General features: G+C 42.8%; 2 protein-coding genes across 5 annotated transcripts in view; one reads left to right on the top strand and one right to left on the bottom strand.

The window, feature by feature from the left end:
- Serinc (serine incorporator TMS1) overlaps positions 1–16,360 on the top strand; it is a 30,697-nt gene extending 14,337 nt beyond the window's left edge. Inside the window, exons 7-12 of one of the 2 annotated variants that reach the window (XM_075690044.1) lie at positions 2,968–3,067; positions 3,867–3,953; positions 5,610–5,792; positions 11,257–11,283; positions 13,418–13,556; positions 15,588–16,360. In XM_075690044.1, coding sequence (XP_075546159.1) covers positions 2,968–3,067; positions 3,867–3,953; positions 5,610–5,792; positions 11,257–11,283; positions 13,418–13,556; positions 15,588–15,726 — 675 coding nt within the window. In that variant the 3' untranslated portion in view covers positions 15,727–16,360. The remainder of the gene's footprint in view (positions 1–2,967; positions 3,068–3,866; positions 3,954–5,609; positions 5,793–11,256; positions 11,284–13,417; positions 13,557–15,587) is intronic. The other variant, XM_075690046.1, reaches the window with a different exon arrangement.
- The window catches only part of LOC142579641 (uncharacterized), a 143,931-nt gene continuing 132,089 nt past the window's right edge, over positions 15,763–27,604 (bottom strand). For all 3 annotated transcript variants that reach the window (XM_075690041.1, XM_075690043.1, XM_075690042.1), the window contains exons 23-26: positions 26,637–26,802; positions 26,054–26,186; positions 24,781–24,873; positions 15,763–23,420 (exon numbers count right to left, since the gene is read on the bottom strand). In XM_075690041.1, coding sequence (XP_075546156.1) covers positions 23,340–23,420; positions 24,781–24,873; positions 26,054–26,186; positions 26,637–26,802 — 473 coding nt within the window. In that variant the 3' untranslated portion in view covers positions 15,763–23,339. The remainder of the gene's footprint in view (positions 23,421–24,780; positions 24,874–26,053; positions 26,187–26,636; positions 26,803–27,604) is intronic.

Raw genomic sequence — 27,604 nt, 5'->3', positions numbered from 1 at the left:
GTGGCCGGAAGCAGAGATTGGGTCGGCGGCTGACATGCTGGCAACTACAGCGAACGCTTTCGTGAAGTTTGTTTTTGCACTTACTGGACGGAATGGCAAAAGCTCGCGTGTAGGCAGAAAGCTCCAAGCTGAATTCGCTGATCACTGCCTAATCTGACAGCCTTACATGTGCACAGTCAAAGGTAACGCGCTCAGGCGCGTCTATCTGCATTTCATGGCGGTGCACGATGCACATCGAGCTGCATGACAAGCAAAAGCGAACCGCTCTGGCAGTGTCGACCATCTCAGTATCTTATGTAGATGGTTGTCAGTGAATCACAGCACAGGGAAATATTAAGTAAATATTTCATATCGCTGGCGGTACATTTTCTCAAAAGAGGGCTCTGTCGTAAAAGTTACAGTTGTTACGAGCAAGGTCACATTGAAGGTTTTCAAAATGCTTTTGAGTTCCACACACAACACAATTTCTGAAGTTTTTGAATGCATTGACCCTTTCGTGGCGATTCCATGGGCACTGCCATGTTTGATCTCATAGTGATGCGTTCATTGCTTGCCTTAGCTGCCTCTGTTGCCTCTGTGCTCACAATGGATGTACATATGCCGGTGTGGCTCTGCAAGCCTCTGTTTGGCGGATATCATATATGGTGACTGGGTGGACGACATGTGAACCTTTGGCTACAGCTTCAAAGGACATGTAAGCGCTTTGAGAGCTCATTACTCTTAGGCCAAATGGCGGGAGCAGTGTATACTTAGTAAGGTTCCCCGGCCGGTCACTATCTGATTCTTTATTTTCTGCCTGATTGCTCATGCGTGTGCTCAGTTGCGATAGATTTGTTCTTGCTGGGCACAAGGCTTGTAGCAAATACGTATTGTTGCGAGTCACTTGCTTACTGTGTGGACCAATCCGAAACATTCAGCTTTGAACTTTAGTTGGCTGTCGGTGTAGTCGCTGGCGCCCATGCTCTGGCGCCTTGATTCAAGTGTGCACCTGTTCACTTATTCTTGATAGGTTGGCGATAGAGTAGACGTAAGTTTGCATGTAAGTTGGGGTGTATGTGTGTAGGTAACGTGCAAGAAATGAAACGGCGCTACCATGTCACCGCATAACGAGTGGTATTCACTCGTGCAGAGGTTCTGGGGTTCAAGTCCTTTCCTTCGAGATTAGCACTACAATGCTTATGGATGAGTGAAACTCCTTTATCCTTGAGGGAAGCCATGCACTGCAAAGAGCCGGAGAACTGAGCAGTCCTTGCGTGGAAGCAGTTTGTGAACTTGGACAAACAGTTTCATTCCATTCCTTACAGTGTCAATTTTTGCAGCCAACTACTCCGCATGTCTTCACTCCACTGCTTCATATTTTGCAGCATGAAGGGAATACAGTGCTTTAGCGAAAACCCAGTTGCATTTTCGACAGCTGATTGCACAGAAGCAGGGCAGAAGAGGTAATGGTTTCATATTTACACACTTTTGCTGAGGCAACATGCAGCACACTACTGAAAGCGCCATCTCATTTCTCTAGAGCAAACTGCTTCGCGAAAAGGGTCAATAAGCAGCAGCAGCAGTGTGCATTGCTATGTATGAGACCATTAGAAAAGGAAAAAGGACAACCACCACCAAAGTAAAATAAATTTACCATAGTTTGTTGTCATGCTGAGTGAAACACAGAATAGTTCACAAGGAAGAAAGAAAAGCCATGATGCTGCAGGTGTGTTGACACCCAACTTTTGAGGACACATTCAAGCACTTTACAGTGCAATATGGAGTAGATGGCTGATTTGTGTAGCTGCTTCCTGTGAATAAGCTTGGTAATCTCTAGGGTGTCGGGCCTGGTTCGCTGAGACATACTTTGTCCCATTACGTCATGTGTTAGAGCATCTGTGATGGCGATGTTTGAATGCACTAATAAATGGGGTCAGACAGTGCCTGTTCAAGTGCTGCTGCAACAATAGGGAGTTCTAGATATTGCGCACTTAAAGTTAAGGGATGCAATGCAAACCACCGGGCATACAAAAGAAAGCAAAAGGAGTACAAAGGAACACGAGAGCTGGGGCTTTGGGTATGCAAGAATGCTTGGGTGTGCTGTATCTAAGGGGGGAAAGCATTTTTTTTTCCTGGACGAAGCACGAATTATGTACTGTTGACAACTGGGCCAGGAAATGCCATAGTTTTCCTTGAGGCGAGAGGAGTCTGTGCAATGCTGAAGGCATCATCCTGTCAGAGCAGCTTGGTACTTTGATTAGAAGTTAACGACATTTACATAACTTGTTAAGATATTACAACATGAGTGTGGCCTAAAGTAGTAGGACCATACGAGAGCACTTACTGCTAGGCATATGAAAAACATGGTAGACAAGCTAATGTCTGAGCAGTTCCCAAAAGGGCTGTTGGACTAGAAGAAAGGTGTGCGAGTGGCCTTGTGCTGTCTCGGAGAGGTCTCCTCTGCACGCAGTTGGTCACACTGTGTGTGGCAGGAAGAGTGAGGACTCAATTTTCATCATCTAAGGTTCAGCGGAAACTGCCCATTTGACCTTTGAAGACGAGCGGCAGCTGAATGACAGCCCAGCCATCATATGGTCCCATTGCGACTAGAGAGGTAAAAGGAGTATGATTGGGATAACGGGCAAACGCCAGCATGAAAGCACGCCACAATCGCCATGTCTCTTGTGCATTAGGGGTGCCAGCTGTGGACAAGTGTTCGGGCAAAGCATGGCCTAGGCCTTCCTTTGGTGTTGGAATTTGCCATTCTTCAAACAAAAAGGGCATCACAGCACTGGTTTTGCACAAAAATATGATGTTGGTTTCTTCAGGTTTTTATGCAGAAAAGAGCTTGCCCTAGGATGGCATCTTTATTATACTGCAAGGCATTGCATGTTGCAAGATTTTAAAGATTTTGTCTTTATGCCAAAGCTGGTATTGCTCCTTCAGCAGACTTGTAGACGTTCATGCATGTGGTTTCTGGCTGTGCAGGGGTCAGACGGCTGTACACTGCAAAAGTTTTTCATCAGCATCAACCTGATCATCTGTGTCATCCTCTCGGTGGTTTCTGTCCTGCCCAAAGTTCAGGAAGGTATGCGTCTATGCGTAGCACTAGAATTATGATGTGGCTTGCCGTGCATGCCGATGACATAGCACTTACAGCAGGTCTAGCTGTTAGACTCAATTTCTGAGCTTTGTGTTGATGTCACATTATTGATAATGAAATTAAGCTGCTTTAGTAAATTACACTTGGGCATAGTTGCAAAATGGCCACATCTGCCGTGACGGGTAGGCTTGGTAAGCAGTAAAAGGAACTGCAAAATTGACAGTGCTTCCACCCCCAAATTAATGTGCCAGCTTTCTATGATGTCATGGATTTCGAAAGTGTCACATCTTTAGAAAAATAAAAGCACACCAAGGGCTCAAGCTAGAATGTTTTGAGAAATATTTAATGTGCCAAAATGGGGCCAGGTATGAGAAAGTGTTCTTTGAAATTAGCAATGTCTTGCCAAGATTGGCATAGCATTCAAGAAGGAAAGCTTGGCCTTGATTTTCTTTAGTAATTGGCTCTTTCTCGTCAAATGAATGAAAGTATAGTTTTGAAGGAATGCCAGCCTGAACTTAACCATCCAGTATAGGTCTTGAGTGGTCCTTTTAATGTGCTTAAAATGTGTCAAATTTCATCTTTGCCTACATAGTCATGTAGTGGTACTCTATATCTGAACAATTTGTACTTGATCCCTAAGCAAAAATCACTCAACCATGCATTCTATCATAGTGTGCAGTTTGTCACAGGTGCCCATGGACTGTACTTGAAATTTCTGCTTGCTACAAGAGGAGCTAATTTTGGGTGACCAAAATAACTTTCTATTGCCTTTTGCCCTATGCAGCCCAGCCGTCATCCGGTTTGCTTCAATCATCTGCCGTGACTCTGTACATCATGTATCTCACCTGGTCTGCCATGAACAACTCTACAAGTGAGTGCCTAATATTTTAGTGCATTATGACTCGCAGTTGTGATGTGTGGCAGAGCCAAGGTTCTTGTGCCTACTCACTGCAATTGTGTTTTCTGTCCATGGGGCTGTGCCTAGGTCTAGACACAATGTGATGAATGCATTCATTGGCTTTGTTAGTATGCATATTTATATATTTATTGTATTTAAGCCTCTGCACCACCACATCTGTCACATTCGTATCTGTGGCAAGCTGCAATGTGACTGGTCATGCAGGATCGTTGCTATAAGTTCTATAATTAACTCAGGGGTAGGGACCGGAGGTGAAGCTTGTTATTTGGACTATCTTCATTTCATTCTGCAGGTTCCAAGAAAAACTTAAGCAAATTCTAATTCATTGTGTTCCTCTATTAATGCATTAGAATTAGGAGTGTCGAAGTGGAAGAACATTTTTGTGTGTGAAATGTGGGAAGCCATTCACATGGTAGAGGTAGACAGTGGATGGGAGAGTGTAGAAGAGTGCGTGTGGTGTGTGTATGTGTGTGTGTGTGTGTGTGTGTGTGTGTGTGTGTGTGTGTGTGTGTGTGTGTGTGTGTGTGTGTGTGTGTGTGCGTGCGTGTGTAGACCGACCCGATTTATCTGCATTTGTTATATCCAAGTTTGACTGCAGATAAGCTGTTCTGAGTGGTTCCCAAAAGGGCTTTAGGCAATACAGTATATATATATAGTCAAATCATTACCCGCCACAATGGCGTAGAGACTATGGTGCTGCGTTGCTTAGCACAAGGTTGGGGGATCCAATCCCGGCCGCTGTGGCCACATTTCAGTGGGGGTGAAATGCAAAAAACACCTGTGTCCCGTGAATAGGTGCCACGTTAAAGAACCCCTGGGGGTCAAAATTGATCCAGAGTCCCACACTATGGCGTGCCTCATAATCAGATCATGGTTTTGGTGCATAAAACCTGGGAATTCAATTCAGTCAAATCATAAGATGCAAACAAACAAATCAATGACTCTGAAGCTGGTGTCTACAATTACGATTCCGATACCACTTTGGTCCGAAAATCAGTTGCAGCATTTTCATTTTCGTACCTGGCACTTTCCCTCATCTAGTTGCATGTTTCCACTAAAAACATCACCTAAGGAACAAAACGTGGCATCGTAACTCTTTCAAAACGGCATCTAGTTGGTACCAATCACCTGCAATATTGAAACAACCACAGTTGCCACCGTTCTTTTTTTGTTTTTCAGTAGCTTGTGATATATATTACTATCAGCAAGACACGAGTGGATTTTGTATATGAGCTTCAGTGTCATTCATTTTTGTGCATCTGTAAGGTGAGTTCACATATATAACAAACTGCTGATACAACGACCACATTTCACGGAACTATAGAATTTGTTAAGAATGGGTTCGTCTGTATGATTGAAGTATGATGTAAACCTTCAATTCACTTTCCTGTCTTTGTATAACACAGGAAACTGTACGATTTAATAACTATGTGCTGCCATGTAATGTCTTATCTGCACTGTGAAATTCTAGTTATTTGTGCTTGCTTAACCTGCTGAACAAATGGGTCAAGCTTTGTTTATCTGAATGAGGTTCTTACTTGATTTCGCACTCAAAGCTTAGATTCGCAGGTTTCCGAGTGTGCTTCTAGCATGACTACTCTGTTGCAGGCAAGCAGTGCAAGCCATCACTGGGCCTGACTCAGGAAGGAAGCAAGTTTGACTCACAGAGCATTGTTGGTCTCGTGGTTTGGTTTTTGTGCGTTCTCTACTCGAGCATCCGTACATCATCCAACTCACAAGTTGGCAAGCTCACTATGTCCGAGAAGATTCTTGTCAAGGAGACTGGGACTAGTACGTGAGATACCAATTTTGCCAACAACTTCTTTCTTTAAATGGAGGAAGGCAGGATCTAATCACATTTCAGGAAATGATGTAGCTGCCAAGTTATCTCCATGGCTGCTGCTGTTGGGCTGGTAAGCTTGAGGTCATGGGTTCTGATCCCGGTTGCAGTGGCTGCATTTCGATGGGTGCAGAATGCAGAAACGCCTGTTTATCATGAGATACATGGGCAAACAGACAGACTGGTTACATCTGAGGGCTCGTGGGTATCGTCCTCTTTCTTTTTGTCCACGTGTCAAAGCACTGTGGTTCCAAGAAAGCCATACTGACAATCACAAACATCTATTGTCAAAAGGTGCCTTATTTTTGCCTTTCCTTCTCTCTCTCTGTGTCCCTCAGAGAAAATTGTCCTCTAAAGGCATGTTGACAAACATACCTTGATAAAACTTTCTTTTCTGCGCAAAAGCGGCAGGTATGATAGTTACTTGTGCAGCACTTCATGATATTAGTCACATAGCAGAGTGTGGGTGTAGGCCAGCTGGGGCTTCATGATTTTAGGAAGTTACCGCAAGCAAAACACAAGACTTTAAGAAAGGGACAACACGGAGTGGTGCATGTTGTCTGCTTCGTGTTAACCCTTTCTTCAAGTCTTGTGCTTAGTTTGCGGTAACTTCCGAAAATCATAAATATTACTCACCTTTGTGCTGAACTTGTAGCCTATCTATGGAAGTTCTTGGATCATCCTTGTGAATTTGACTGATCCATGTACAGCTAAAGAATGTGGTTGCCAAGCAAGTTACCTTTTTTTTCCCCATGTGTGGGCACGAAACCAATGCTGAAATAGTAGGCTATCTGACTATATTTGCCTGACAAAAGCACAGTGTACATATGCACATTATACAAGTGCAGAAATGTACAGTACTTGTGCATGACTTGTGCAAGCAGAAAGAAATAACTGGGCTCGAGTCGCATGTTGCGTGTCCAAATTGTGAGGGCATGTTAGAATCGAGTGAATACGGTATTAGAAATAATTTTGGAACAGTAAGTATTCCTTATGAATGAAGAGCGCCCTTATGGAGAACTTTTTTATTGCAATTTCCAGTAGTAGAAAACGATTCGAAACTCATGAATACAGTAAAAATTTATTGCAAGCAATATTTTGTCTCAAAAATACTTTACTCACACCAACAGTATACATACAAATATGCTATAGTGTATGAGATCAAGATAAATGTCTTAACAAAATTTCAAAAACTTGTTTCATCAGAAGAAACGTGTTGGGAAGGCTTGAGCAGTCTTCCAGAGAAGAGGCATTGTGTGCCACCATACCGAAATCACAACTACATGCAGTCCAGGGCACGGAAATATGCAAACTGCAACAGAAGGCAAAGAAAAAGAAAACTTATGAGTATCTCTGAACTTCGGCCAAGCAGGGCTATATCTAAGCTACCGGAAACACGATAGCGGCTACCATAAAAAATGATAGCATTTCCTCCATACATGGCTTGGAGGTAAACAAGTTGAGTTGTGCACCTCAGGGAGTGAAAACGCAATTTCAAATGACTTTGGGTGACGCCATAAAGATGGCAGCCAGTGGTGTAGAATATGTGCAAAATATCAAAACAAAATAGTGCTGCAGATTTACGGCAAAAAACTTCAAAGGGTTAAAACTGCTATCCTCTCTTGTGGTGAAAAATAAAATGAGCGTCTGCCTTAAGAATGCGAAGAAGAAAAAAATAATGCAATGTTTGTTTTCAGCCTTCTGCATAAGTGAGTGCTCATTTTATTTATGACCATGGTGCTACCCTCGGATGATGAGTTTTTGCAAAACACTTGTCTGCATGTCTGTCTGCAGTACCTGCATTTATTAAGGCTGTTTCAAACTGATGTTCACTGGTTTCTGGTTAGCTTTGCGATATTGAAGACCATTCTGGTAGTGCGAGTTATTTGCAATATTCCTGCACAAAAAATAAGTAAGAGTATATGGGTTCTACTAGGCCTTTGAGAAACAAATTGGTAAATTTCTGCTGTTCACAATCTCTGGAAACTGACCAAGATGTGTGGAGTTTTCAGATAAGCTTCAGATAGTCCTCTTTTATATTTCAAATGATCTATATATCAAACTATATTTCGGAATTCCCTTTTGAGTTTGAGATATCCAGGATCAACAGTATTTATACAGTTAAACCTCGATATAAAGAACTTCAATATAACAAAATTCTTGATATAACAAAGTATTTAACTTTTCATAACCTCTTCTCCATAGAACACCATGTAATTAGAACCTCAATATGACAAAGTGTGTTTGTATGCAATTTCAATATAACGAAATTTCGCTTCCGCAAGAAAGGATGCTGAGAAAATAAATGGAAACTTCCGTGGACACAGATGGTGAAATGATTGAATTAGAAGCAGCTGCTTGCAAACACACCTCAAATCAAGAGCGACCGCCAAAGTGAAGCCACATCATGTTCCATATAAAGTCCAAGTATGATAAGGTCCTATCGTGCCCCACGCGAGCAGCGGGAAAAAGGGGAGGGGTCAAAGCATCCGCTCCTTGCTGTTGGTGCTTTTCATGATAGTGTTGTCCCAGTGCAGGCAACGCTGTCAGCCGCGGGGACGGAGTGCATGTGAAAACATGGCTGGCTTCACTTAATTCATACCGCCTATGTGAAGATATCGTCTACGTGGCATGAAACCGTATCATTCGTCACCGACTGCCAAATTCATCTAAATGAATTGTTTTCTCATTCAAATTTGCTTTTTTTTTTTCGATTGCGCGATAATTTGGAAAATTCTTTGGCCCCTTTCCGACTAAGAAAAATCTATCAGTGACTGTGCTTATTTGCATAAAAGGTCGAATTTCAATACAACGAAATTTTGATATAATGAAGCAAATTGATGATTTTACCTGCTTAGTCATATCGAGTTTTTACTATATGGCAATGCCATGGCTTACCCCACGTTGGTGGTCAGTTGCCTGATATATTTTGTGAATGTCAAGTTGTTCTACTCTGGCCGTGACAGTGTGAAGGAGAAAAGGCTTTTCTGCTGACTTGACTCTCCAGAAACCTCTGTTGCACTGTATAAAAATGCTAGCAATCATGCCCTCAAATTTTGTCTGCTGCGTCATCACAATGAACAGAGCACCTCGTGGGCTGATGCAGGGAAAAATTTTATTTCTTTGTGGAGATTTCTTGCTGCAGCTCTTGATCACATAAGGAACCTAAAGCTACTTGTTATGATTCGTTGCAGAATTTCTTGTAACAGCGACTTACTAAAATGATAAAGCTTGCTTTGTAGTGTTAGTAATCCAGTGCTAGTAATGAACCAGAGTTGCAGAGTAGCAACTCCAGAGTTGGAATGATTCTGGAATCACTTCCCATTTTCAAACGCCTGGAATGCAGTGGCAGCGGAATGATGGCAACAGCCTGTCAGATACAATGGGAATGAAATGGGAGCCAAGATTCTGGAATGGAGTTGCAGTGGAATGGGCACATAGTACCGGAGCACTAAATGTTGATTTTCAGAGAGACTACAAAACTTCTAAGTTTGGCAATTAGACGGAGTTGGACTTAGTTTATTACATTTATAAATTTTTACTCAATATGGCTCTTTCAGTAACTACCGTATTTACTTGCATGATGATTGCACTCGCGTAATGATTGCACCCCTGCATTTTGTCGTCAAAATTCGATTTTTTTTCCTTTCCCGTGTAATGATCGCACCCCGACCTTGCCACAGCGATATGTCGTGTGCCAAGTCTAGCTAATGATGATCGCGCTCACCACATGTCGAATGCTGTGCGAACGGCTCTTCAAGACATACCGAGTGGCCAGCACGCCCGAATATTCTTAAGCAGATGCCCAATTTAATTCACTTCCCGCACTTCCATGAAAAAAAAAAAAAAAAGCTACAACCAAACTTGCCTTGGCTTTATTATTTGTAGGCTTTATAATGGGTTGTGGTCAACAACAACAAAAAAGTTTCTTTTCGATTCTTCTCGTCTGCACTCGTGGGCATGCAACAAATTGCGAGTGGCAACGATAGGAGCCACGTTTACACTGATACATTAGAAGCGTACCCTATTCATGCACCGACGCCTGTAACAAAGCTAAGATATTTGCCCACTCATAGTGGAAGTGTGCCGTATTAAGATAGCAGTGAAGACAAATGCCGTAGTTTCCGCAGCATGCCCATCATTGGTTTCTGTTACTGGCAGCTAAGCGCCCCCATCTCTGTTTCTGTCCCCTCATTGTGGTCATGGCTACGTTATTGCCGCAAACTCGCCGACAGTAATGATATTATGCATTACTGATACGGAATAAAATGTTTCAATGTACATAATGTAGTCACGAGAAGAAAAAAATCGTGTTCGGTGCGTTTGGCTTGCTCTGTCGGCCGCCATTTTTGTTTCGGTACCCGCACTGTTACAGCGGCAGCCGCCTATTCGTTGACGTGTTGTCATCCCGCAGCAAATGCGGGAAATTTAACCCACGTGATGATCGCACCCCTGAATTTGTGTCAGTTTTTTTACAAACAAGTGCGATCATTATGCGAGTAAATACGGTGCCTAGTGGGGACTACCCCTGCCGTAGTAATAATCATAAACAACACGGTATTCTACATATTCTGCACTTCTGATGATCCAGAAACTTTTCGTAGTTACAATGTTGAAGTGCATTTAAAGACGGCAACTAGTTAACTCCTTTACTACTTCTTAAGAAATGAAGGAGTGCCTGGAGCACTGGGCATGAGCCCCACTCCCTGAAATTTTTGGGTCAGTATGCGGCCTGCCCAAGCTCCTGTCCCAAGCCAAGGAAGTGCCTCCCACCCCCTTCCAGAAAATTTTCTGGCTATGCCTCTGCCCATTATGGGGGACATAAAGATTACAATTAGCAACTCTCTGAAGAGATGAGAGCCCACAAAGCTTGATTGCTCTTGTGCAAAAGAAATTGTACATAACATCTTTTTTTACGTTGTTATAACTTAAAAAAAAATATTTTTTTGTTGCTAGGCACGCAAGCGCAAGTAGTAAACAATTATAAGAAAGCATGTCATTTACTAGAATTAGAGGAGTGGAATGAACCAGCCCACCGACACCAGGAGTGGGATTGGTCCAACTCACTATTCCATGGAGTTATGAAGGAATGGCATTGCGGGGATCTCCAATGTCCGAAAAGGAGTGGGAATGCAATTGAGGGGTGCACCCTGCAGCTCTAGAGCAAACACACTAGGAGTGTGAAGCTATGGAATTTTCAGTATTGCTGGTGTTTTATTTTTCTCACGCACACAGCCCTGGGGTTATCTCTGAGAGAAAGAGGGCAAGGGAGGCAGCTGTGGAATGTCTTTCTTTTTTTTTTTATTCTAGACCCAAAAGGGGTAGGGATTTAAAAAATTGCACATTTGCATGCCACCTCACTGATGGCCTGTTCTCTTTCTCTTGTTCTCTTTTATCTCTCCTACACTCTCACAGAGTCCACTGCACTTGTGGGGAGCGAAGGTAATGCGCTGATTTATTTACCGTTTAAATAGATCTTTTGCTGCCTGCCTTCCTTTCTTCGTCTTTCTCTTCGTTTTGCCTTGTCATAACAAAAAGTAGCACTGCATTCCTGTGCAGGACAGTGATGACTAAAGAGGGGGAGTTTAGCATGAATTGTTGCATATTCTTCACTGCTTTCATGGGCAAGTGGTGGGATGCTCATTTCCATAAGGTTGTGCCAAAGCTGTGCTTGATGTGCACTGTTAAGCCTGCTAGTGGGGCTCAGACTTAAAGGGGCCCTGAACCACCCCTCGGGCTTGGTGAAATAACATAGTCCGCGGGTAGCATGCGCTGTTGTGAACATCTCAGCCAAGTTCTGCTGTCGTATGCGTTCCACAAAGCTCGCAAGCGGAGCGCGAAGTCACCTTTTTCTCAAACGCTCTCGTTTCAAAAATCCCATGCTCCTCGCTCTTTTCTTTGTGCTCTATTTCGTCATAAAGCACACTATTGCTGCTATTGGTCGCTGCACTCGGCTACACCGTGGCCGCCATGAGTCCAGTAGCTAAGCGAACTGCGGCTCTCTGAGGACAGCCGCGTTTGGCTTATGATTAGCGTGGCATAGGCACCAAATCGGAAGTTTGAACTGTGTGCCACGGTGACGTCTCCGCCGTAGCCTTCGAAGTGCAAGGCATTGGAGGAGGAAGGGGAGCACAGCTGAGGCCGTGTTTGATTGCCGGTAACTCCGCTTCTACTGAACGCATTGAAGTACTTTTTGCGGCAAAGTGGTTCTGAAATAGCCCATCTTCACTTCAAATGTCTTTCTCCACTTCGATAAAAAGTTGTTCAGGGCCCCTTTAAGGTCATTTTCTACAGGTGTTTTTAAATAATGTTTTCTAATCAAATCAAATACAAGTATTTTTAAAATGCGACCTTTGAGTATTCGAGCTGATTAGCGAATATTTTTCTGGCAGAAAAGATATATATATATAAACTGGTTTATTTTAGGGGTGGGTGAATATCCGAATTTTCGAATATGAATAGAATATTTCACGCTATTCATATCCAAAGAGGAACTATTTGGTATTTTCAAATATTCGGAATTGCCAAATATTTCACAACAAATGACCGTTAAAGTATTGTTATTGTACACTGTTTGCTAAACAAATTGTTGCAAATTCTAAGAATTGAAACAACAAAAGTTTTCGAAGCAATGCAGAAACAAAATGGGTAATGCAAGCCCTGTTTCAGGTTTTGCAGTGGAGGCCTGCATGACAACCTGTGATTTTTGCTTGTATTCTGTCATTTAGTGTTTTTGGCAGTGTAGTCATGTAGAAGTTTTGTATTTTACGCTACTACCAGTGATGCGTTTCTTTGCAGTGGGCCCTTTTGAATGTGTCTATGACATGCAAGCTCTTCAACATTTCTTCCCTGCACCTTGTGATTTTTTTTTAGCAGTCATTTATTGGGTGTTTTTCGAAAGCTAGTCATACAGCATCCATTCATTCTTGGGGAGCTTCTTTGCAACCAGGCTCTAAAGTGATTGACAGGATAAATTGTGCAGTTTTCTAAATGAAGAATTTGTGATCTTGCATTTAAAACTGATAATTTGTAGCTGTTACAGTTTGCTGCCTCTTTCGCAGTAGTCAGTATAGGCATGGTATCTAACTTGAAACAAAATTATCTGACTTGTATTCAAATTTCTGAGTACTTGAACACCCCTAGCAATAAATGCACGCACACACACACACATGCACGCACACACACACAAACAAACAAACAAAGAGAAAAGAAGACTATATGGTGAAGTAAGAAGCCCATTAGCTGATGTTACCATAACCATGTCCTCAGTGTTTGTGTGGGGATGAAGGCCAGCAAAGAGGAGCCCGCTGTAATGAAGGGAAGAGCATGGAGGGGAACAAAGTAAAGCAATGTAGAGAGGACGGTTACATGCTACGATGCAAATTTCGCTGTTGCGGCATTGCTAGTCACGTCTGTGAGTTAGCACCCAAGACGAAAAGCAGGAGCGGTATCATGTGAACTTCTTCTTGTGGAGCTTGGGCTGGCGCAGGGACCTGTGAACTCATGTAAATCTTGCTCCATCCCCTGCTGTTGCGTGACAAACATTTTGTTGTTGCCCACACTACTCCTGTTGCAGATTCCAGTGCTGGAGGTGATGCAGAGGCCAAGGTGTGGGACAATGAGGATGATGGGGTGGCATACAGCTGGTCGTTCTTCCACTTCATGTTTGCACTGGCTTCACTTTATGTCATGATGACCCTGACCAACTGGTTCCAGTGAGTGCCTTGCCTTGCTCTCTCCATTGTCTTCACTTTTTGACACTGAAAGACAATTTACGTCATAGTAGTGAGCATTGGTTGGCAAAATAGACTGTACACTCTCAAGAGTCATTCACAAAATATATTTCTTGGTTAGGGCCTCACAAGGACTTCGACTCACCAAAAGTTCTACTCAGCCAGGTTCACTTGGACTTTCGAGTCAGTCAGAGTTAGTCTACTCGTGAGTGAGTTTTCTGGCCTCTTGTAGGGAGAACTTAAAATGGGATTAGGTGAATTCAGCTGCCAAAGAGGCCAGCAGATATGAAACGGAGAAGCACGCTGTAATTGAAGTGCCTTAAAAGGAGAAACAGGTTTTATTTTAAGTGGATCTTTCATTGTGGAATAAGGTCGGTTTTGATACTGTGGTGGTTGGACTGTGCAGAGTAGAGAATGTTGAGAGAGTTCGGGGGGGGGGGGGGGCATAGTCAAGTGGAGGATGATAGGTGTGGGGTACAGCACTTATTCATTGGTTGTGATATCATACCTCTGTCCAGTCGCAGCAGAAGGGATGCACTTCTGTGGCATGTGTTTTCCCAGCGCTCTGGGTTGTTGCATTGTGTAACACTACACAGATGGCTCCAGTTGGAGCCACCTTCTCAGTGAAGTGCTACTCGGTGAATAGCAATGCAGCACATGAAGTTGCTTGGCCAAAAGACAAGAACCTCGGTATTTGGCAAGAGGTAGCCAAGACATTCGAACAGTGAGGAGCTTCACACACTTTAACACTAATCTTTGATGCTCTCTGCATAATTTTTAACTCAAACATAACCAAAACAAGAATAACAACATTGGATGATTTGTGGTTTTTCTTGTTGGCAAAGGTGGCACTTGTATTTACAGTCGCCGACCATTTATTCGGACCTCACGGGGACTGCGGAAATGTCCGAATAAACAGGTGTCCAAAAAAGCAGATTAATAATAAAAAAATATCCTTGATATCCATGCGCTTACTCTGGCTCGGCAGTAGGCTTGAAGAAATCGTAAATGCGGCATTGCACGCTGTTCCATTTACACGCAATGAGATAAGCCTGAATCTCGGAGAGAGTCGTACGGTCACTATAGGTGGCTGAAAGCACAGTCGCTGCTTGTACACACTCTGCATGCGACGGCAGCGTAGCACATGGTACGTCATCTTCCGACTCATCGTCCAGCGGTGCAGCCGAAACCTGACGAATGATCTTGCTGTCGTCGAGTTCTGCGCATGTCGGTACAGCAGTGTCAGCACCTGTGAAACTCAAATGAGATGGTGCCCAGAATCGCAATGCAACCACTGCACAGGTCTCGGCAGAACATTTTCGGCGTCAGTAGAGAGCACATCGGTAGGCGACAAATCCTAGGCCTCCCGGCACTCACTTGCCGGCATTGCCCAGCGTTGTCTGCGCGGACATTGTCGGCGCCATTAGACGCTTGACACGATGTTTCTGTATGCTGCGTTGGATCCCCGCAACCTCGACAGCACACAAAGCAAACATCACCACGCCGTCACGCCGACACCAGTTGCACAAACGAAAAACGTGGCCTACTCGCAGCGTCGTGCACGAAGAAACAAATCAGCTGCTGGATTGTCTTGACATATGGCTTACTAAGCTGAGCCCAGAACTGCTGTAGCCACGAACCAGGCAGAAACGATGATGATGAGCGGGGATTTGCAGTAGCGCCACTTCGTGGGGCAGCAAGGAGGCTTCGTTCAATATAAAAAGGGCGTTCAGCAAGTCTAACCATGCAGCGGTCAGAGTCGTCGCAAGGTGTCTGAACTTTTGGCAGTTGTTATACATTATGGTCTATGGGGAGAATGGCGGTGCCGCGAAGCAGACCGAATAATTGAGCATGTCCGAATTTTTGGAGTCCGAAAAATTAGTCGGCCAGTCTGCATCCTTGCTTTTGAATATGAATGTAAGACATCAAAGTTTCATATGTTGACAAACACAAAGTTTCAAGTGTTTCCAGGCTGTGGTGGTGCTGACTGTGGCTGTTGTGACCGTGTTCCAGGCCAAGTGACGATCCCAAGAACCTGATTGAGAACACTGCCTCCATGTGGGTCAAGATGGTGTCGAGCTGGATATGCTCTGCACTCTACCTGTGGACCCTAGTGGCACCACTGGCCCTGCCGGACAGGGACTTCAGCTAAATGCTTCCTATGTGGCTGCTTTTACTTTTTTTTCCCCCACTTTCTTTTTCGTTATTGCTGCAGAGTTTCAAGCAGCTAAGAGAAGTCATACCTTGTGTTGTAGAATATAGGTGTTTTTGTTTTGAAGCAGAAAAAGCTTGTTTGTATAAAAGCCTGTAGAGACTTATCGTGAGTAAAATATTGTGATTGTCATGTCGAGTGTGCTACTTAAGTTGTGTCTGTGCAGCTTTATCCACATGGTTTTCTGTATATAAAAGGGTGTCTCATTAAGTGTGTCAGATGGTCAGATAAAAATGAACAAACAATGCTAGAGCTTGCCTTTCATCCCTTTACCCTCTACGTTCTTGTGATTGTGTGTAAAATGTCAAGACTATTCGTCCCTCAGGAAAAGGTGTCTTGTTTTTATGCCTTCCAAGTTTTATTTCTGACAGTGCCAATTACAACACTGTGTGTGCATCGTTTTTCTTTTCAACCTGGAGATGTGTTTGATTTGATGTTCAACTTCTGGAAATTCAAGGAAGCACACTTCGAAACAATATGTACACAACATCTTTAATCTCAGTGCTCCTGTTGTTCACCGAATTAGACACAAATGTTCTTATTTTCAGTCCACAATAAAGTTGGCTGAATTGTACTGGCGTTTGTTGTGATGGTTAGGCATTTATTTAAACACTTGGCAGTACTGTTCTTTGCATGGTGCATCTTCTCGTATGCAGGCCGTACAGCTGAAGAAATTTCTCTTGAGCATGGCTACTAGTACACTCGAGGAATATTAAAGGGGGCAGTTGAGCTTGTACTATAGCATCTAGGTTGTGCGGGTAAGGTTAATGTTTGCAGGTGAGAACTCCAGTTCTGTTCTTGTTTTGAAGTGCCATTCTTCTGAGTTGGTGTCAGATGCCAATACTTAATGCTGCTGTAAGTCAATTTAGTTTGGCCGACACAAATTCTTGGCATAGTCATGTTCCCCGTTATATTTATGCAGAACAGCATATTTTACTGGCAGCTGTTGGCCAAAGAGTGCATTTCAATAGCAAAGGGCGCTTAGGGAAATGACCAACAGCAGACTTTTAAGCTTGCATTTGTTTAGTGCGACAGAAGGCTTATGTTACCCAGTGCCCAATACTGCAGCATTTCTGTTGAATTGTTGCAGAAAATTTTAATTTTATATGTTCATATTTATGCCATACTCTTGTCCTCCACTGTGTATGCAGAACAATATTTACGTCTTGTGCAGAAGCAGTTGTGCGGGTTTTTATATAATGAATGGCAACATTGTTCCAATTACTGATGAAAGAACAGTGGAACTTATTAGAGAGATTTAGTATAGCGTAATATGTTAGCGTTAGCAAGCGACGCAATGTTAGTGCTAACGTACATTTCAGAGCGTTGCACAAACTAATCTTTTACAAAAGCGAAACCGAATGGAATGTGAACGCAAACAGCTGTGATGCCATCTAGATATAAAAGTTCACAGAGCACACACAAGTAAACCTAATATACATAATATGGCAGTCTAAACCAATGATTTATCTATATTATGAGCTTAGCAACGACCATGGTGGCTCTTGGCTTTTCTGCAAATTATGATTATTTAGCTTGTGGCGCCATCTGTACTACAAACAAAATGCATTTGTAATCTGTGGCCTTTTTTAAAGGCTGTTTATGCGACTTGCTGCTCTCGCTGCCAAGTCTCAGAGGCCATGTACAGTCATCCAATTCTTTAACAGTCCACGCCAGCAGTCAATGACCAGCCGCTCAGTGCCTTCTTACTGCGCGAAGCAACAACATCAAGAGTTGCACACGTGCACCAAGTTCGATGGAAGCCGTTATCTCCCATAAGAGCTTGCACAGAGTTAATCGTCGCAAGGGCTGTGTTGTGCTGGTGGAAAGAGCCTAGCACATGAAACTTGCGCTTCCAGGGAACTTGGTGCGCATGCGCTACTCTTGCTGATCTCGTCGCTTCGCGCTGTTAGAAGGTGCTGACCGGCTGGTCAGTCAACGCTTGCACGGTACCATTAAAGAGTCGGTAGACTGTGCATAGCACAGCTACTCTTGTTAAGCTTAAAGCCCTGAAAAATTGATGGATTTAGGAAACAGTGCCCTATTGTCACTAATATCACAGCTACTCTTGTTAAGCTTAAAGCCCTAAAAAATTGACGGATTTAGGAAACAGTGCCCTATTGTCACTAATATTTTGCTGTTGAACAATCATGACACAAATCTAAGACAAACACTAGCATCTGTAGGGAATGAATAGACCAAACAGCACAGGACGACGACTTGACAGATCTCAAGCAGCCGACTCTGTCCTCAAAGGCACTGCCATGTTTTCCATGCTAAACCGTCTTGCAAGCATTAGTGTCTCGTGCTAAATCCCAAAAACAGTGGAGGCATGCAAAGCTGCCATAGCGTCTGGCACGTGCACAGTTTGACCCCACTATTTTGTTGCGTACAGCATGGTGCCACTTGCGCTATACTAAAACTCTCAATTAGCATGAGTTTTTTACGTCATAGTATGCATTGAAAAGAGCACAAATGCGAATGAAATCTGACAGAACACTTCGAGCAAAAATCGCACTGCTCTTAACAACACAAAGTTACGCATAAGGACTTGTAATCATGTGGAGAGGCTGTGTAGCACTAGTGTTTTGTAGCAGTGCTGCTTCATCTGGTATTCTTCACTGGTTTAATATTAACATTCCTGATTGTCACTAATATCACTCACTGTATATACTGTATATTGTTCTATCAACATAAAGCACAATCTTGTCATTTCCACCGCAACCTCCTAGTGCGTTTTTGTTGGTTGTTAGTTCCTTTAAGCTTGGCCTTTTGGCACCATTAACTGTTGAGGCACTAGACAGTTAACACAGTATATTTTGCCTGTGCTGTATGGTCATGGACTGAAAGACCCAGTTTGGGACTGCCGGAATTGCCAAGTGCAAGCTGTGTTAAAAAATGCCCATTTCGGAATGGAAAGGGCAGGAGCTCTTGGTGAATGTCGAGTACACATACTTTTTCTCTCTCTCTCTGTGTCATTTACACTAGCGATGGACTTTTCTGGCGCCACCAACCAAACGCTGTTTAAGCATACAGTGTCGATATAAACTTTGCATGCATGCCTCGAGACCCCCTCAGAAAAAGTAAGTTGCACATAGCATGTCATATTGCACTATGATATATAGCACTGTGAACAAAAATAAAATGTGCATCAATGATTTCTGCAATGGCACACACACAACCTCTGGTCAAGAGAAGCGCCAGGTCTACCACAAAGACCGTGGAGCAAAAATGGGGAGATCATAGCCGTATGCCACATCTGGCAGAGAGTTTCACGAGTTGGTGAACTGCAGCTCTCTTCAAAAAAAGGAATTAAACATAAGACCTTTATAGCACTCTTCTACTGCTCTAATAAGCACACTTGCAATAGTTGCATAGCTCCATATTACTTTCGTCATTGCTTGAGTAATTGGCCCTCTGCTTTTTATGGCGATGCAAGCAACCTTTTGACTCGTCAAAGCTTGTTGTGCTGCTGGCTCATGTGTGTTTCGCTTGGCATAAAAATTGGTGCAGGCAACAATAGGGACCATTATCTTGAGCGACCACTAGTAAAAGGGCTTGATGTATAGAAAGAGGCTTTAGCCACCAGTATTTTAGATTGCTTTGTTTTGCTTTGTTAAACAGTGGCTGTCGTGCTGTAAACTAGTGGCGGTGATTGAGGTACACTGAATGAAAGTTGCCAATTGAAGAGCCTTGCGAGTTTGTAAAGTAAGGGCGAACTCTGTACTCAAACTGTCAATGCATCCTCGGGATGTAACACTTACAAGAAAGCATAAGACTACATCAAGCCAATAAGTCTGCATTGAATTGAAGACTAGCCATGGGCACCTCAGAAGTCCCCAGGCTTATTGCATTGCTTTCGAAAGCAGCGACAGCTGAAAGTGTTAACATAGGCCAGGCATGAAGCTGCCTTAGGAAGAACATGGTGGTCAGGGGTGCTGATATAAAGGTTGCCTTAAGATGGGAGCAAGTGAAGCATACTCCAATGTTTGGTAAAGAAAAGATGATGGGTTCCAGACCTTCAAAATCACTTCATTCACATGGAAAAAAATGGAATGCAGTCAAAAGTTCTTTTATACAAGTGCTAGCATTTCTACCTGTGTTAAAAAACCTATGTGAGCTCTGAACTAAAATGTACAAATATGCTGCCATATCTGGTGAAACGCCAATAGGTGCAACTGGAAAGTGTCGCCTTGAGCTATTGGCATACCAAGCTCAAATCGCAAAGATGATTTTCTGCTTGGGAATGCCCACTGACCTTTATACTTGTTTTAACGACATGTTTTTCCACCAAACAAACTTTTCACTACTTCTTATGAGCGGAATCCTGCAGCCACTTGCATCATGATTGCTTGTGGAATCACTGGGCATTATTATTATTATTATTATTATTATTATTATTATTATTATTATTATTATTATTATTATTATTTTACAAATGTAAAGCATAGAGAAATGGAGAATTTTCAGTATTGCGGGAACAGCTATATTCTTTTCATTTAGTATTGAGTGCCATATATGCTTCAATATAAATTCCTGCACAAAGCTTGCCCTGCCAGGCACCTGTACAAGGTAAGAGCAACTTTGGCTCGTATGTACTGCTTCTATGCCTGGACATGCAAGAGCGCGTGGCTCCTCTTTATGCGACTTGCAATGGAGGGACCTGGGCAGTGGGCATATCAGTAGATAACCTCGCAAAAGTCTGCCTTCTTTACTGAGAACTGTGCAATTAAGTAGAGTATTTTTTTAATTTTTGCCATTTAATAAGAATGGTGATATCAAGCATGATGTTATGCCAGAAACCCAGTGGTAGCTGCAGGCAAAAAAAAGAAAGGCAGCACCTTCAGCTACCTTTTCTCGGGATGAGCCGGTTAACAAGATTTATGTGAGCCACATAACAGGACCACATAAATGGAGGGAGAACTAGACATCAGTTCGCAAGGACCAAGGTCAGCAAGGTGTTGACTTGGGCTAGTTAAGTTCTACACAGTGAACAGGGTAACAGACAGAAAAAAAGGTGGGTGACACAAGTGCCAACTTGGACAGATAACTATAGGTACTAAGAAAAGCATGAAAGAAAGAAGCAACCATTGTTCTTGCCAACACCATTAAGGCAGCATAGCATAAATAAGTAAGATGCTCTAAATGATGGGATGGCAACGAACCCACCATCTCGCGATCCCACTTTTCCTGGCTGTTCATTTGTCAGCGACCATGATGACTGCTTTCTTGTACAGTCGACCATGAAAGTCTACTAGACATAGGCTCCATGATGAATGTCGATTTCTGCTCTGTGAAAGCATGGTGCTTCCAGTTTAATGGATCACTATGCATGATGCAAAGGCTACTACCCACTGAAACTTCGAAATTGAGATTATGTGGGCAGGCTCTCTGGGAATTCAGCTTTCTCGTAAATCCTGTGTCCTGCAAACTTTTGTGGCCTACTGCACCTGAGAACTACACCTCTGTTCAACTTTATTGTGCCGAGTGCAGCAAAAAGATTTTAGCTGCCACTGGGCACTTGTGTACGTAGTCTTTTCCTTCACCTGTGTCTTTTGCACTGTTTGGTGTATGTCAAGAGCAAAGGCACCTTATCCAAACATATCAGCCGTAGCAACTGCTATGCATTTCCGGATTGCATCATAGGCTCGTTTGCATTGAAAGTTACATGCATGCTATTTTCTAAAGATGATGTGTAGCTCTAGCTTGAGTTAATTCTGTTGTTTATAGTTCCTTTGACTAGACGCATAGGTTAGAGCTAAATCTAGAGGTGCGTTACTGTGCATCAGTTTAGGCAGATGTAAAATATTTTGATTTTGGCAGTTAAAACGCAACAGAATCGTTACTAATACTGAAGCAAGAGGAAACAAAACACTTGCCAAAATAAAGGAAAATGAAAGCTGGTGTTTCAAATCATCGCATATTTAAGATATATGATTTCTGCACTTCCGTAGCCGAAATTTTTCGCAAGATATTTAGGTTTAATAAATATGTAGTTATTATGGATGGCATTAGCTTAAACTTGAATGAGAACTGTATATACCACAAGAAATACATGAACCTTTGCTATGAACATGACCTTGTCTTGAGGCCCGATCATTCACCAATATCCTGTTTCTGCAAGCCAGAGGCACCTGTATACCATTCTGTCTTCATTTGACACCTGAAGCTTCCATGTCATGAATGAACCTTTTCTAGCTGCTTAGCACTGACAACCACTGTGTTATACCAAAGAAATCATGCCCTGCTGCTTGAAACTCCCACTTGACAGACGTCATGTGTACTGAACAATTTAAGAAAGGCTTTTAAAGAACAAGTTCTTGAAACTTGCCATGGACGAAACATCATAAAAAGTACTACAGCACATTTTTGTGATAGCTAAAAGAAAGAAATGCTATGAATTCCATATTCTATGTGGTTACAATATTACAAAAAAAATAATGCAGCACAATGCAATGATGACACCAAGGCAAAGTTTATGGGTGCAAAACTTCACTTTTAAGTGGCACCACACATGGACAGTGACAATGAGCAAATGGAGATGAACAGAATGAGTAAACTCCTCACAGACGGCTGCTCTAAAAGCCCTTGCACAAAATGTTTTTTCTTTCTATTTTTTTTTTTTAATTTTCTAAGGCCTTGGCTAGAGTTGCAGTGTGAAGTATCAGGCCATGTCAGAGTCATTGCATTAATTTTAATTCTTATAAAATTTATCAGGCCTCGTAAGGTCTGCTGCTTTATGTAAGCGGCTGCATTACATTCATGCAAACACAGTAACAGTGCACCATTTTGTAACACCATGGCAGGGTTCTTTCCAACTTTTTTCCCTAGTTGTTTCCTACCCTTGCAGCATGTCAAAAGGACTGCATTTTCGTGAAGGCCTACCTTCTTTGAGACTACCTACTCATAGCAGTCCATTTGAATTTTCCATGCCTCGTAGCATCCATCACCTTCTACAAGGCCTAGGTTTTGTCAAAAACCACTCTTGTGAACAATTTCTGCTCGCACTAAACACACATCCACTCCCTCCATTTCACAAAATTTGATGTCTGTGAACTATTCCAAATCATGGGACTGGGTGTAAAATTAAGAAGGTGATCTATTGAGCTTGCAAGTCAATATTTTTACAGTATTCCAACGAAAATGACACCGAGCTGTGCAGCTATAGTGCGGTGGAATTGCAGTCACTTGCATTGTGAAACCCTCGTCAGCTGTGGCGTGGCTAGTCTGGACGGAATGTGTATGGACAATGCAGCCTTCCAGCACAGTCACTCAAGTCTTATGTACAATGACGGCACTCGAGAGTTCAAGTGAGAACACAGCTTGTCAGGCTGTGCATGTTGTGGGCCTGTTGACTTGGGTGATGGAGTTGTGGTCGAGGGGCCGTTTGCATTCGGCCTGGCGGTTAGCACTTCACACGTTGGCGGCTTCGCACCGTGATTTGTCCACCATTTTGAGATGGGCACCAACTCGCTCCACTTCTCCGCGGCAGGAGCACCAGTGCCTCGGTGCGCTGCTCATGCATTAACGAGTCATGCGTGGCGATTCCTGCTTCACTTCTCGCAGTGCCTGTGGAATGTAATGCTGTAGTCCCAGAACAATTCGCCAGCCTTGCTCTTTGGTAAGCTGCAGGGCTGCGAAACGAAACAAGTCTGTAAGTGTTTCACATTAAAGAACACCAGATGGCGGAAATGAATCCGGAGCCCAAGTACTTATGCGTCCCTCATAGCCTACTCTGTAGTTTGAGGATGGTAAACCGTGCATTAAAGAAAACTCTGCTAAATATGCTAAATACACTTGAGTAAGCTTCCTAGTTAGTTAACTGACAACTGTGGCACGGTTCTTTGTACTAAAAGCTGATCAACTAGCAGTGTTTTGTGTTCAAAGCAGAGAAGCCTCAAAAAAAGATGCGCCATTCAGTAATGGCATTCTATTAACTCTCCCTACTGTAGCTACTGTCCTCCCAGGTTTACTTCATCCTTGTCTTTTTTTTTTTTTCGCCACTACCCCAGAATAAATTCTCAAACCATCATCTACCTTAAGCCAAGGTTTTGCCATGACAAGATAATTTTGCGGTTTTTCTTTATCAAAGGCAAAACTAGATATGTGTCATTTACATGTCTTTTGAAGCTTTGGCCAATCATGCCACTCATGCAGTCACTGTTGGCAACGAACGTTGAAACAGCGACTTGCTGGGCCGCATCGGCGTCGTGCACCGCCATTGTAAGTTGAGGTAGCTGAGGCCAGTTGAGGCAAGTAACCCCTGCTATCCTAGCCTGCATGATAATTACTTAAGTCTGCTAATTCGAGTTAGGATCATTATGGTCAAGCTACTCTGACCGGCCTAGTGTGACAGCAAGTCGTGGGGCAAGTTGTACCACTCTTAATTAATGCCAGAACAATGACCGCACATGCATTTGAACAGAAAACAACTTACATTAATGTGATGCTTTGTTGTCAGCATGCCAACCATAACGAGCATGCAAAAGAAGCCTGAGACGGAGTTTAACATTAAAGTCAGTATTTTCTCAAACAGTGAGCATTATAATTAAGTAAACAACATTATCAGAGGTGGGAAAGTTCTTGTTCATGTTAAATCACAACACCTAAAACACAAGTTTTGCTGTATAGTATGCAACTGATGCTAACTTGTGCTTAACGAACTATGAAATGTTTGACTGGCACAAGCCAAATTTTTGCTGCTCCTGAGATGGCCTGTGATGCAAGCAGCAACAGGAAGTTGAGAACACCACTGTTGTCTGCTTTTACGCACCACAATATGCTTGTGACTGTAAAAGTCTTAAATGAATACAAGTGCATTATGACAAATTTAGATTAATAACTTCCACAATAGCACAATTCTATCATGCTCATTGTGATGAAAGATTTGAAGATCAGAACTGTCTAAGGAACCAGTGTTCTTCAGTTGAAGCTGAAAAGTCAAAATCCTTGCGATGACTAATTAGCCATATGCATGTTGCACTCATCGTTCACCTGTTCGAAGTGTTCCCCTTGTTTGAGAATTCTGAAGTTGTAGCTGCTTTGCAGGAAAAGTCCAATTGGTACTCTCCAAGATGGCACAGCTTCCTATAGATGGAAAATAAATGGTGCATGTAAATGCAGTTCAACTTGAGTGCATGGTTGTTACAGCAATGAGTTCTATGCACCTTTGAGCTTTAAGTGCTAATACTGTGCCAGTGAAAGTGATACGTGCACTCGCTTGTACTGCGTCACTCGCACAAAGTTGTATTCATCAACTTGTCGTCAATAATACAGTGGATAATCAGCTAAAAAGGGACAAACATTTCAGGTGAAATAGTATCTGATAAACTGGACAGATTGGGGGCCTTCGCTTAGTTTCCTATTGATGCAAGCACAAGTGAAGTGCTGAAGTTCTGGAAAGATTAACATATTTTGGAGGTTTCCTTACATTCAACTTACAGGAAGTATGCCCTTAATAAACATTAAATGAACAAAACTTGAAAAAGCTTCTTGATGACTTGGAATCACGTTGACTTTGTGCAAAAAAAGAAGTAAGATACTCCAACTCATGCAAAAGGTATATTTTATTTTCCTGTTTTTTTTTTTTTAAGTAGCATTACCTTGGTGTTATTTTGCACAACTCTGCCAATGAAAACATTCCATTACCTATTTGCTTCTTCACCCAGTTACCTTGCACTTTGATTTCCATAATGTCTATTACATATTACATATGCCTAGAATTGACAAAACAGTCTATAACTCATCATGATAAATGACACCTTTATCTACAGCAAAGACCAACGGCAAACAAACTTTCACAGTATACTCACAGTTATACGTCACAATTATAGTCAAATCATGCTGCTGGTAGTCGCATGGCTGTTAAATATACACTAAAAAGGAATGTCAAGCTGTATCTGTAAATCATGCTTATGCAATAACAAATATGGCCACTCGTACCATGGAAGAGGCTTGGCAAGTTAAAAAGATGCAGAAACAAAAAGCAGCTGGTGCCACCAAGCTAAACTTGCCACACTGGCTTGCTCTGATTCATGAATTTTGACAGTGTCTATTTGGATCCCTTTAATGATTTATCCGCAAAGGAGGGCTGTATTGCACTCAACAGGCACGACCTAGCACATCTTGATAACTTTTTGTGCCAAAGCAGCGTAAGCTATTTGAAATTATGCTTGTCTCGGTACTTTAGGAACACTTATGGTTCAATTGGATGCCTTCTGCAATTTTTCTTTGTTCAAGTTAGTGCAGGCATCTAGCTCCAGCTCACCTCTGCCCAGTGGTTTCTGTCTTGAGGCAGAAATGAAGCCATGGGTCGTGTATCCAGCCCTGGCAGAGGAGCTGGACAAGCTATCTGCTTCTCCGGAGGGCTGCAGCTTGCCATTTTGTGCGGACCTGTAAGGCTGCATGTGATAATAACTGAATCAATGGCGTGCGTAAACTCTGCATTTGCGTCGTAACTACATACACATGCTGTCAGTGGCTACTAGCCAGTTTTCTTTCTCACTTGGTTTTGCCTGTGTAATTAATCTTCTTCTAATGCATTTGCTTTTTAAATTTTTATGCTTAAGTATGTAGCTATTTACTACCAGTAATCACTTTCCTAATTTCATGCTAACCATACGAGCCCCTGGAGCCTGTTGAGGGAGCGAGAAACTGCTCCATACTGGTAAAAACACTGTGACCTTTCAGTGTGTCAGTGAGTGCAGCAGATTTGCGCCCATTCCTTCTTCCAAATAAGCGTGCTTCTCAATGTGAATGACATCTACGTAAGCATTCCTACATCGCAGTATCTTTTCTGGCATAGCAAGCACTGGTACGACATGACATGGGATAACAGACCTCCAACATACCTGAACTGCAGAGTAACATACTGCAGAGGCATGTAACGTGACAGTGGCACCAGGTAGCTGAATGTAGGCCCAGACCTCAGGATGCATTGTAGTGTATTGCAGTACTCCTGGCCAAGTGTCACATTGAGTTCAAGTAGTCGAAGTGACTGAACGACTGTGTGGGTCCCTGGGTCAGAATATGAGCATAAAGTCAAGCTTACTAACATTTTACTGTTACAAAACATCAATTCTGCTGTCGGATTCCACTAAATAAACTTAGGTTAATTTGCTTGTTTTTGTTAATTTGGCCTTGGCCTGCACCCGTACATTTTTATTGAGCCAAACTTTCGTTATTTCGATCCTGAAATTAGCCTTGGCTGGGTAATTCGAACTTGGCTGGTCATCATGCATGCCCCCGACCCTAATGGTCTGCAACGGTGAGTCCAACAGCAGCAATGTCCGTCTTGGTGGCGTTAGGGCACAGTGGATGCATGTCGAACACACAACATCGCTAGTCGAAAATGCCTATTTTCAGCCTACCAAAGGAAGATTTTAAGGTGAAAATGGTAGCTCACAATAAATTACTATGGTAAATCAGTTCTGTGGAGTTCCGTAAGGTGGAGGAAGATTCATGAAAGGAAAAATTGACATCCACTTGTATGTAGCACGAAGCTACAAAGAAAACCCACATGGGTTTGTCAGAAACAAAGCTTCATAGCTGAAGAAAAATTCGTCCTGGTCCGGTATTCAAACCCGGGACCAACACCTTTCCAGGGCGGTCACTCTACCATTTGAGATTACCAGGAGGCTAGCAGATTGCAGCCCGAGGGCGATTTAGTTAACAGCTTGAAGCACAAGGACAGTGAATATGGCAAACCAGCTCTGTGGAATTCCGCAAGGTTGAGGAAGGTTTATGAAAGGAAAAATTGGTAGAGTCCTTATGCTTCGACTTGTTGATTAATTCGCCCTCACGCTGTGTCTTTTAGCCT

This window comes from Dermacentor variabilis, chromosome 4, assembly GCF_050947875.1.
Source record: "Dermacentor variabilis isolate Ectoservices chromosome 4, ASM5094787v1, whole genome shotgun sequence".
NCBI classification, from domain to species: Eukaryota; Metazoa; Arthropoda; class Arachnida; order Ixodida; family Ixodidae; genus Dermacentor; species Dermacentor variabilis.
Note: the sequence above shows the minus strand (reverse complement) of the source record. Positions and strands in the feature narration are given on the sequence as shown.